This window comes from Simochromis diagramma, unplaced genomic scaffold (assembly GCF_900408965.1).
Source record: "Simochromis diagramma unplaced genomic scaffold, fSimDia1.1 OVJJ01000131.1, whole genome shotgun sequence".
Lineage (NCBI taxonomy): Eukaryota > Metazoa > Chordata > Actinopteri > Cichliformes > Cichlidae > Simochromis > Simochromis diagramma.
In genome coordinates, this window is record NW_024387200.1 from 7938268 (window position 1) to 7950610 (window position 12343).

A 12343-nucleotide genomic window follows, 5' to 3' on the forward strand; every position below is an offset into this window, starting at 1 on the left:
TGTGGCTGGACTATTTAATTTGTAATCCCAGCAGTTAGTAACGTCAGCGGTCTCGCAGACTGATTCAGTTTATTTCGAGTCATTTCATGCACAGGGTCCAACACACATGGCCCATTTAAACACATTATTAAGACCAACAGAGTTTATATTTTCTACAAATTGAATTTAAATAGATATGTTTAGCAGATAATCAGCCCCAAATGCAGGCAGAACAGGTTTCAGGACACAGGAGAACGTGGTTCACCTTCGCTCCAGTATTCCTGCGGTGACTAACAATGAGCACCAGGGGTCACTGGAGAGCTTTCACCGCTCCGCTAGCAGATGATGTGAATGGAAGCACACAATTTGAATTTGGTTATTATGATAATTGTGTCATTCACAGCCAAGACATCTGTCAAAGCAGTACTTATCCCCAAAGTTAAAAAATTTTATAGAATGTATGATAATCTAGAAAGAAATACTTATAATAGTTATAGATTGTACATTTTTGTGTACGAGAGAAAGCGAGAGCGTGTGCGAGCGAGTGCGTGCATGTGTGTAAACATATGAAAGGCTTCAGCTTATGAGATTGAGGATAGAGGGACTAGTGGCAATAGAGCAAGTGAAGATATAATATAAGCAAAGGGGGATTTTCTCTACAGTAACATGTACATCAAAGCTTGTGAGACTTACATTTCAAACTGAGGGGGTGTGTTTATGCTGGAAAGTCTTACTTTCTTCTGTATATTTCGTTTCGATAAAGCAGGGGATAAGGAAGTGAAAAAAAATCAGACGAGTGGACAGTCTGCCCCTTTAAAGGGAGAATTCAGGCTAACTGCACTATGTAGTTTCCTACACACAAGTTATGATGTACAGTAGACTCAGATGTGAATATCATGGCTTTTATATGTGTTGTTTATGCCAGCATACAAAGATGTTGCTCAAGAATATTAACTTATCTCTAAGGTATTATATAGTATTATCATCTTTATTACTGTTATTATATTATGGTGAACTGACAGAGAAAAAAATATGTGCCATTTGAGCTTTCCTTTATGTGGTTTTTGTTTTTGTTTTTGTTTGTTTTTTAACTGTGTAGATAGCCTATCGGCCTACCATGATGGTGCAATCATAGCAACCCTGTCCAAAAATGATGTTCCTTTTTGATGTAGGTGATAAATGTAGTTACAGTATTGCATTGTTTAGAGAACAAAATGCCACCGATTTTATACATATTTCCAATTTATTGTTTGCATTTATGTTACTAGTACTGCTCTGGCTTGATTAAAACCCACCTCTTTGTTAAATTCAGCAGAACTAATAAAGATATGTGAATAATTCAACCCTTTTAGTTCTTCAGTTGTTCTTATGTTTAAGACTAAACATTTGACTCTGGAAATCAAGTTTGAAAAATCTGACCAAAAGAAATATTTTTATATAATGATATAATGATATATGAAATAATTATTATTACGCTCTGAGTTAGCACCTCAGAGCAAAAAGGCTGTGTGTTTAAATTCAAATTTATCAGGATAAATTTGTACGTGCTCTCTGTCCCTCATTCTGGGTACCCCTGTTTACATCACCATCCACATATATGTATGTTCTAAATTGGCCATAGGTGTGGATGTGAACATAAGCTAGTGTCTGTCTCGCGCCCCAAAGAAAGCTGCTGTCGAGACAGATGATGGGTGGATGGAAGTTGTTACATTGTCTCTTAAAGCAGTGGTTTCCCATTCATTCCCCTCAGATTATTTACAAAGTAGAAGGAGATAAAAAAAAATATCAGTCATTTTTTTTCTTTATACTTCTAAAAACCTCTAAAAAGCATTCAACTTACCGGCCACTTTGTCAGACACACCTGCAATTTAGGCATTCAAGTGCATCCTGAAGATTAAACTGTCCATCAGAATAGGGAAGAAAGGTGACTGAAGTTTGTTGTTTGTAGTAGTCGATCTGGTCTGCCTCCTGCAAAACCTGCTGGGCAACTGCGATTTGCCCAAACAAACATCTCTACGGTTTACAGAAAATGGTCTGTAAATCAACCATTCTAAGTAGAAATGCCTTGTGCCAAAGGTCAGAGGAGAATGGCCAGACTGCCTGAAGATAAGAGGAAGGAAACAGCAACTCCAATAACTACTTGTTACAATCAAGGTATACAGAAAAGCATGTCTGAATGCACAATTATCCTTGAAGCAGGTGGAGTACAGCAGCAGAAGACCACAAGTATAACTCATGTGAGCTAAGACTCATCAAATTCAGTGACAAAAGATTGTAAACTGTTGCCTGGTCAGATGAGTCTCAGTTTCTGCTGTGAATTGTAGATGGTAGAGTCTAGATTTTGTAAACAAGCTGAAATCATGGATCCATTCTGCCTTGTATCAACTGTTGAGTATTGTTGCAGATTGTGTCCATCCCTTTATCACCACAATGTACCCATTTTCTGATAGCTGCTTTCAGCAGGATAACTTCACAAAGCACATCTCATGTCAAATTGGTTTCTTGAACATGACAATGAGTTCCCTGTACTCAAATGGCCTCAGCAGTCACCAGATGTCAATCCACCTTTGGAATGTGGTGGAATGGGAGATTCACACCAAAGCTGTGGTTCCTGCAGTAATTGCATGATGCCATCATATCATTATGGTCCAAAATCTCTGAGGAATGTTTCCAGCACCTTGTTGAAGCTATACTTTGAAGAATTTCTGCAGTTCTGAGGGCAAAAGGGGGTCCAACCCAATGTTAGCAAAGTGTACCTAATAATATGGCCAGTTAGTATACATTATAGTAAGGCAGTGCATTAATTCGCAGGCTTATGTTTTGTATGTAAGATCTAAATCTGCAACATAAAGCAGACAGCAACTGTCACAGTATATAGAAGCACAATGTGAATGTGCTTAAGTAAAAGCAACTAAGTAATAGAGCCAGTACCCTAAGCTTATAACGTAGAATGTAGATACTATAAGGTGTGAAATTAAATTATGGAAAGGTATAATAGTGAGCAAAAAAAATAACAACCCTCAAACAAAAGAAGTCTGGGTTCATCCCTCTGAACATTATGTATCCAATTGAAATATCCTTGAAATGAAGTAGGCTGCAGCTTTTACAGATGAGCAACTCTGCTGACCTTCATATAGAGGATGCAATACAATATCCATATGTGAAAGGGAATAGATGGACACAGAGCACTTTTAGATGGAAAATGCAGAGGCCTTGCCATTATTATTTCATGGATATAAGGTAAAAAAAAAAATAAATAATTACAACATCTCACCATCAGCAGAATAGAATAGAATAGCCCTTTACTGTCACTGTACATGTACAACAAAATTATGGATCAGAGGTCCATACTCAGTTATTGACATTTGTATGTAGAGTTTTCTAATGTTTTAGGTTTAAATATAGAAAAATAAGTATCTATGTTATCTATGATTACATTTGCATAATTTTCAAATACTGGAATCTCAGGATCGAAAAAAAAATCTTCTCTTTGAAATCTACTTTTAACACACTGGAGTCAAAGGTTTTTCACAGAATATTTTGAATGTCTGTTCATGACCCAACAAATCAGGGAGCACTGTTATTAAACTGAAAACTATCATTTTCCATCTATTTTTAAGGGGAAAAAATTAATTTAATCAGGACATAAATTATACAAAATAAAGTGTAAATAACACTGGAAGGTTAAATGTATTGTGCCACTGATGTGGATCATTTTTTGCCATGAGGAGAAAAAAGTCACTATGACAAATGACCTTTAAAAATGTACTGGGAAGTTCCGCTGATTCTTTACTGGCAGAAAGGTATAGCAAAACAATAAACTTAACTGTGGCAGTGTTTTGAATGTTTTCTACCTGCGTAGGATGTAGTTAGTAACACCTCGAGTAGTTAGTACATTGGATGGATAGCCTGATAGAAGAGTTCGTGGTTGGCAAAAAAAAAAAAAAAAACCAACCTCAAACTCAAAAAGAGCGCATAAAAAATTAAAAATATTGTAATTGTCTGTAGTGGCTTTCTTTAAGTACAAACTATGGCAAGAAACACATAAGTATTAATGAACAGGCAGCTAAATCCACTCAAAATCTGCTTACTAATAATGTACTTTGTTGACGAAATTTGAAGTATGTCCCTTACAGTGTGCCGTAGCTGAGCCGGCTAAGCTATGTAGCTGTTTTGTGGCTAATAACAGATCGCTGCTAGTAGCTTTTTTCCTAATGATTAGACACGCAAAATAAAGACTCAAAGCGGGCAAGTGTCAGCAACCAAGCAAAGTGAGTTAATTTTCATTGGTTTAGTTTGCTGTGGAAATGTTAACACTGTCAGTCTCACCCAAGTTTAAATATTAGCTCATTGTTAGCTGTTGGTTAGAATACAGCTGAATTCATAACAGATTTTACATGTAACCAAGTAGTTTTCAGTTACATGTAAAATCTATTTTACAAGTCTATTCTAACCAAAAGCTGCAGCGATACGTTTGACAGTGTCCCTGAAACGATTGCGTTCTTGTTCAGTCATTAATAGCTTTGTATTAAAAATATCCTTAAGTGGTGAAAAAGTGGCGATGTTCTCGGTTTAGTTATTTTCCTACAAGAAACGGAGAGACATTGATTTGTCTGTTTTAGATCATACATTGAAAACAATCAGAATAGTTGTTGATAACTGTTTTTGACTCAGCTATCGGTGAACTGTTATTAATTCTGATTGTTTCGACTGTCTTAATAATGATTGTACGAGTTGAAGTTATTTATCCACTAAACGTCTGGTCAGAGAGAAAAAAAAATCATACATCATTATTTATCAGTACCACAGACGTTCAGTTCAAGTCAGTTCCGTTTATAAAGCGCTAAATCAAAACAAAAGTTGTCTTAAGACGCATTGTATTGTAAGATAAAAACCCTGCAATAATACAGAGAAATCAGAGAAAACCCCAACAATCATATGACCCCCTATGAGAAAGGGCTTTGGCGACAGTGGGAAGGAAAACTTCCAGTTTAACAGGAAGAAACCTCAGTGGAACCAGTCAGAATCAGAATACTTGATTAATCTCAGAGAGGGGCAGCCATTTGCCACGACCTGTTGGGGTTGAGTTGATGAACATAGGACAAAAACATGCTGTGGAAGAGAGACAGAGGTTAATAATAATTAATAATTAAATGCAGATAGGTCTATTAACACATAGTGAGTGAAAAAGGTGACTGAAGAAGAAACACTGAATGTATCACGGGAATCCCCCAGCAGCCTAGACCTGCAGCGTAACTCAAGTTCAAGGTTCTTTATTTGTCACATGCATAGTTATACAAGTATAACACACAGTGAAATGTAACCTGACACGCTCCTTGACATGTGCAAAAATGGGGGGGGGGGGTAGAGGAAGAACATTATATATATAGTATATACATTAGGTGAATGTGCAGTAGTAGCAGCAAGCAAGCAGGGAGGATAACTAAGGAAGGATTTAGTCGCCTGATCCAAACCTAACTATATGCTTTATCAAAAAGGAAAGTTTTAAGACTAATCTTAATAGTAGAAAGGATGTATGTCTCCCAAATCCAAACTGGAAGCTGGTTCCACAGAAGAGGGGCCTGAAAGCTGAAGGCTGTGTCTCCCATTATAATGTACAGTGATGTAAGACAGAGAAGCCGTTTGATGGAGAAGTATAGAGAAGGTCAAAACGATCTGCACTCATAGTCCACGTGGACTATGATGTTTGGACAAGAGTAAGAGTAGTTATATCAGATTAACAGGTCAGGTTGAGCTGTTTGAAGAGGTAAGGCTGAGATCCTTTGGACATGTGCAGAGGAAGGATAGTGGATACACTGTGCAAAGTATGCTGAAGATGGAGCTTCCACAAAGGATGAAAAGAGGAAGACCACAGACAAGGTTCTTGATGTAGTAAAATAGCACATGCAGAAGGTTGGCGTGATAGTGAAGGATGCTAGAGATGGGGTGACATGCAGGCACGTGGTCCAGCATACAATCTCTAAAGCAAGGGTCCCCAATCCCAGTCCACGAGGGCTGGTGTCCCTGCAGGTTTTAGATCTCACCCTGGGTCAACACACCTGAATCACATGATTAGTTCATTACCAGGCCTCTGGAGAACTTCAAGACAGTTGAGATGGTAATTTATCCATTTAAATCAGCTGTGATGGATCAAGGACACATCTAAAACCTGCAGGGACACTGGCCCTCGTGAACTGGGATTGGGGACCCCTGCTCTAAAGGGAGCAGTTGAAAGAAGATGAAGAGAATGTTTGGCTTTCCCTTTAATAAATTAATTAACTGCTAAATCATGTGTCTTATTGTTAACTGACTAATGATTTCAGTTCTATCTTGGAGGCAGTCAGAAATGAATCATTGAATTCAATTGAAATACAGCTCAAACATATGTGCAAATCAGGGTCTTTCCTCTTCATTGTAATAAATACTTACTGTATAATAATATTGTTGGGAATTGCAATGACATATGACTTTAAATGTTAAATAGCCTGTGCTTAAAGAACAAACACGTCCTGTTGTTGTGCTTATTGTTAGTGCATGCAAAGCTCAGGCTCTTTCGCTAAATGTCCATTTTATGTTATTATAATGAAAAATTAAGCTCAGGTCATTCAACTTAGTGTTAAAAATCGTTATTGAGAGATGATTATGAGATGGAAGTGTAAACACAGCAAATATATGTTTACCTTCTGAGTTGGGGTTCTTGAGCTCTATTCACTAAATGGCCCATTTTGCTGTGACCTATAAGTTTTGTGTAAGTGACGTCAGAAAATGTTCATAACTACAAACTGTTTCTCTTTACAGATTGGAGAGTATGGTTGTGAATCTCTGCTTGCCACATTTTCACACGACAGCTCATTGTAACAAGGTGAGATATATTTTATAGACCTGCCACATAAAGGTACCCTCCCCTCCCCTCCTTTCTTTTTTTATTTAACTATTTTATTTTTTTATTTTTTAAAGTCCAAGAAAAGGCTTGATATGTTTTTAGATAAGCAGTTCAAAGCAGCGCAGACAAACGCAAAATGACACAGGAAGTGGAGGACAGTGATGTAAAAATAAAAATAAATAAAAAACCGGTGGGATAAAGTGCTGTGTGGGAGACTGAATCACAACCGTCCTTGTGTTCTTTTCATTGGTATTTTTTAATCCGATCATGGCTGTCTTTTTCATCACACTCAGAGGATTAAAAAAATGAATGTTATCACCTTCAAGAAAACAGTTTCTTTGTTTTTTTTACTCCACATGTGCCTTATTTATGTCTTTTACATGGCTTGTTCTCATTTCATATGAGCTTTCCATGTTTAACCTTGTGATGACTCTCTCGTGAGCATGTGAGGCATGTGTACTGTAATTGTTTTCAAATTTTCTCATATCTGCTGTCAGTTTGATTCAGTTTTATTTCTATGGTGCTAAATCATGACAGTCGCCTCAAGAAGCAGTCAATCCTACATTACTATAACATAATGTAGCTTTTTTCTCTGTACATTTTCAATTTCAAGCTTTCCCTGAAAAACACTGACACCAGTTTAATTTTCTTCTCCAGCTGTGTGCAGATGGCTATGATGTCACAAATCTTGTATCAGCTGACCCTGCCCTCCGCAGACGTGGCTTTAAGCTGGAATATTTCCTTCGTCCACCTGTACAGGTAAGATTTCACTCTCATACTTTGGAACTTGACACTCAGCATTTTTTCCTAAAATGTGTATATGTCTCCTTAAATAATAGGTACCAGTAGAAGTAGTATTTGGTACTGAAAAAAGTACCACTACCTTTTATTTAAATAATAAACGCTTGAAAACAGGGAATTTGGGGAAAATGTGCAGGTCAGGAAGACACTGAGGAAGAGTAGCTATTCTATCTCATGTATTATATTTTATCTATGGTTTTTTGTTTGTTTTGTCATCTTTTTGACTGTATTTTTGTTTCCAAACATTAATTATGTAGAGTATTATGTTGATGGGGCTGAACACGGATATCCAACTGTAAAGTTTATTTTATTCTTGTTACAAGCTTAAGATTTGAACCCCTTTAAACCAGAATGCAGTAGGTGTTCTAAAGAGGTCTTAATATGCTTCCTTTTCCTTAAGTCTGTTATATCATCTCTTTTGTTCATTTGAAAGCTGTGCAGGTTATTTTTTTCCTCATAGAAAACACCGCTCACTGACTGAGCACCCAAAGTGTATTTGTAACATAAGCCAAAAATGCAACAAAAGGGTAAAAAGCCAAAAATGGCATTCAAAAGGAAAGTCAGATTTACTAAATGTGCATACACACCTGCATGTATTGTTCCCTTCATGAATCACGCTTCAATAGGAAATGTGTGTTCAGCCTCTTCGTGCATAGAAATCGAGATTAGTAGTTCTTACCATCATGTTTTTCTCTGGCAGCGATGGTACATTTGTATGTTTAAAGCAGTCAGTTTAAACAAAAACTTTCCCACATTGTTGCAATGAACTGTGGTATTCTCCACTGTGGGATGTCATATGACAGTTTAACTTTCCTGAATATGATTTATTTATTTGAGTTTTTATGGAGAACATATCCTGTATTTTGATGAGGATTCATAATGCATTGTAAGAGTCACATTAAAAAAAAAAACTAGGTATGATTATTATAGTAATGTGTTTATATCCATACCTTACACATTTTTCTTCTGTTCCTTCAAGGTGACATTGAAGTTTGGTTTCCAGGTGGAGCTGTGTAGGGTGGATGTGGAGTTGTGGCCCTGGGGTATGGACAGGGGACAGGCTTGCAAGAGACTGGAGATCAGCACCAGTTCTGATCCGTTACCTTCTACAGGCACCAAATATTTTCCACAAAAGAAACAGATACAGGCGAAAGATCAGAATGCAGCGAATACACGAGAACTTCGAAACCATGAGAGTAAATCTCAACAGAGTAATGGCCACCAGTGGAGTCTTCAGGCCCAGCAGTGGAGTGAAGTGACTCCAGGTGAGCCTCAGAAAAGAGGCTGCATGTTCAAACATCAGACAAACACGGAATCCAGCAATTCTGAGCCAGAGTTTAAACTGGTGGCTCGTTGCGAACTAAAGGAGGAAACCAAAGTCTGTTTCACACGTTCAAATTTTTGCCCCAGGGCCCCGTTTCTGTCCTCGCCTCCTCCACAACCTGCGAACTGTCTGCAAGAGGAGCTATGGAGCCGAGGTTTGCTCTCGCTCGGGGCTGTGACAAAGCTTCGTGTAACCATGCCTTATGGTGGTGCAGCATCATCTCTGGGGCTGAAATCTTTGACTGTGTGGGGACAACCTGCTCGCAGCTGCCCTGCAGAAGAAGTGGAGAGGATCAAAAAAGTCCACGAGGCCAGTGAAAGACGGCTACAACAGCCTGCATTTTTTGCACCCCCTATCAGACAAAGCAAGCAGGGACTGCAAGAACCTCCAAGGTATTTGTGTAATTTCACAAGTAGTAGAACTAATTATCAGGCTGTCACATCTATACTGTTGGTTTTATAGATTATGTAAGTATTGATGTGTGCCAATATGTCGTTTACTTTGGTAGTCATTCCATCCCAGAAGAATTCCTTGATCCACTCACACAGGAAGTGATGATGCTCCCTATGCTGCTGCCCAGTGGTGTATCAGTGGACAACTCCACTCTGGAAGAGTACCAGAAGAGGGAAGCCACGTGGGGTAGACCCCCAAATGACCCTTTCACCGGTGTACCATTCACTTCAACTTCCCAACCTCTTCCTAACCCCCAACTGAAAAGTCGCATTGACCACTTCCTGTTGCAGAAAGGAATGACGAGGAGGGATGGGATGTTGGGGAGAGGAGTTACAGGAGACAATACACAGGCCTCAAGACTTCTAGCCTCCAAAGTACACGAACATTCTCAGAGCTCTCTGTGCCTCAGTAAAAGCTCAAACAGTGGTGCTGCTGAATATAATGCTGACACCAGAATCACAAACAGGACTGTGAAGATAGAAGATGCAGGGTCAGGACCTTTGTCAGATAATAAAAATCACACATCTGATGCTGAGCCTTTAAGTACAGGTAATAAATCAGCATTAGACAGGAGAAAGAAACGAGATCTAAGTGAGATTTCCAAAGAATCCAAGGACACATTGACACCTGAGAGGGAACTCCAAACAAAAAAACTAAAAAGTGATGCAGTTTCTGGTGAGTATAACATGTAAACATACAAACCAGGGGTGTCAAACATAAGGCCCAGGGACCAGAATTGGCCCAATCCAGCCAATTGGATGGCTTTTGGAACATGTAGTTAAACTTCTTTTCTGGAGTTTTACTGGTTTGGCCCATTTAAGATCAAAGTATGTGGACCGACATGTAAAATGAGTTTGACATCCCTGATCTAAACCATATCCATGCCATTTTTTCAGTTTGTCTTGATTGTTGACTTCTCTGCTGTCTTCACGTTTGCTTCCTCATTGTGCACCTTCAGTTCCGAGCTGCAGCTCCCACGAGCAGCGTTTATCTGCTAGTCTGGATGAGGCCCTCTTCTCTGCCCTGCAGGGCCGGCCCTCCTTCACTTCAAATTTGCCCCAGAAGCGGGTTAGTCCTGACTCTGAAACGCTGAATACCACCCAACAGCGCCAGAATTCAGGCTTCCTGAGCAGTTCTACAGGTAGGATTTGCAGCCTCTGATACATTTGAGTAAATACTATTCCCAAAGTATATGACTGTTGAAATATAATAAAGAAATCTGGAGAAGTTGTTTAGAAATCTTGTTTTTGGTGTAGTCAGTTTTGATTCATGTCAGTTAGAAATAAAACAGAGGTGTGAAACCATACATAGAAATTTTTCCGACCACTTCACTGCTGCTTACCTCTGTTCTGAATAACTCAATTTTGTGTTATTACAGTGGAGAAAAAAATACTGAAAAAACAAACCTTGAGCCTATGTTCAAGTTTAAAGCGCCAGTGAAGTGGGAGAAATGCAAGTGTTCAGTTTTACTAGATACATTTGTAACATAAGAACCAGATGTCTATTGTTTCCCTGCTGATCATTGCCACAAAAGACAAAACAAACATGGTGTTAACTTTCTAGAGTGCTGTCACGCTTTCTCATTCAATGCTTAACCAGAGTTGCATTTACATTCTTTAAATGTTTTTCTGTATTGCTCTCCCTTTGTAAAGCACTCTGAGTGACCTTATATCCAAATCAGTTTGACTTCATTTAAATTGGGTTAATATAATAAACAGTGCCCCAAATGCTACCTGGCTACAGAACATTGCTTAAAATTTTATGGCAGAAGTATTTAAAGTTTGTTTGAAATTAAGTGAGTATTAAGTGATTCTCCCCCGCCCCATCTTTCCTTAATAGGTGAGAAGATGTGCTCTGCGTGTTCCTGTTCTGTGTCCCTTTACTCCACCTCAGCATCATCCGTCTACCGTCTGAGCTGTGGTCACTTGCTCTGCCGCGCCTGCGTGCAGAAGGAAGCCAATCCTCTGAGGTCGGCCACTACATCAACATCCAATCGTATTGTGTGCCCAACCTGCCAACATCCCACCCCACGTGCCCTCATCACGCGGGTGCATCACTAACATAGCATAAGAATCCAACCGACACTTACAAATTGAAGACATGATTGTATTCCAGATGTTTAAGTAAAAAGAAAAAATTTGCAACTGGAAATTCGGGATTTTATTTATGGACCGTTAACTTTTCTTGACAGTACCTTATTACCCTTTTTGTAAGCATGACATCTTTACACTGTAAGTCTATTTGTCACGTTATAACTACTGTTTTCACAACCACTCCTGTTAAATTGTCTGTTTCTCATTTGTTGTTTTATTGTATTATTTTGTATATTTTTGCTCACGTGGATTAAAGATACCTCAGATCTAGCAGTGAATTGTATTTCTTCACATCTTCTTACACTCATATTGTCACAATATCAGATCACACAGGCCTGTTTTGTTAATCTCCACAGATCAGGAAAGGACATCTCTGAAAGCAAAGACCTTTGCAAATATTGTAAAAAATATAGTGTGGATAAAGTCCTGTTCTTTATCTCCTCCACCCCCTCTTTCTTTCTTTTCATCAAGCGCTGAAGTGTACTTGCAGCCTTGGGTCTGCAGTCTTTGTGTGGCCGCTCTCTGCGTGGATGCATTTGACTAGAAAATGTTTGGGCACAGAAGCAGGATACCAAAAGAATTTAAGTGGAAATTGAGTCCAACCAAGGTTATGTGGTCATTGTGAAGAAGGAGACAGTGTCGTGTTCAGCTGATCTCCTGATGTCATGTGTTCTTTGTCCTTATCTCTGTTCCTTGCCTTGTTTTGCTGTCTTAAATGGGTGAACGCAGGCAGAAGATGGAATAATAAGAACATCCAGACACATCATGTACTAGTTCTAAATATATTTATGTGATAATAACAATAACCTT

General features: G+C 38.7%; 1 protein-coding gene across 1 annotated transcript; it reads left to right on the forward strand.

Annotated features, from left to right (window-relative positions):
- Window positions 1-4099: 4099 nt before the first annotated feature.
- On the forward strand, window positions 4100-11803 carry ubox5 (U-box domain containing 5). The gene is made up of 7 exons (XM_040050679.1): window positions 4100-4250; window positions 6778-6841; window positions 7520-7621; window positions 8643-9379; window positions 9496-10115; window positions 10399-10581; window positions 11280-11803. Exons 2-7 carry the CDS (start codon window positions 6788-6790, stop codon window positions 11498-11500), a joined length of 1917 nt encoding a protein of 638 aa, XP_039906613.1. The 5' UTR covers window positions 4100-4250; window positions 6778-6787; the 3' UTR covers window positions 11501-11803.
- Window positions 11804-12343: the final 540 nt, after the last annotated feature.

Bases quoted from the DNA above. Each gene is read 5' to 3' on its own strand.
- ubox5 (XM_040050679.1), top strand. From the start codon at position 6,788: ATGGTTGTGAATCTCTGCTTGCCACATTTTCACACGACAGCTCATTGT. The intron at 6,842-7,519 runs GTGAGATATATT...TTTCTTCTCCAG, and splicing joins CGACAGCTCATTGTAACAAG to CTGTGTGCAGATGGCTATGA. The intron at 10,116-10,398 runs GTGAGTATAACA...GTGCACCTTCAG, and splicing joins AAAAAGTGATGCAGTTTCTG to TTCCGAGCTGCAGCTCCCAC.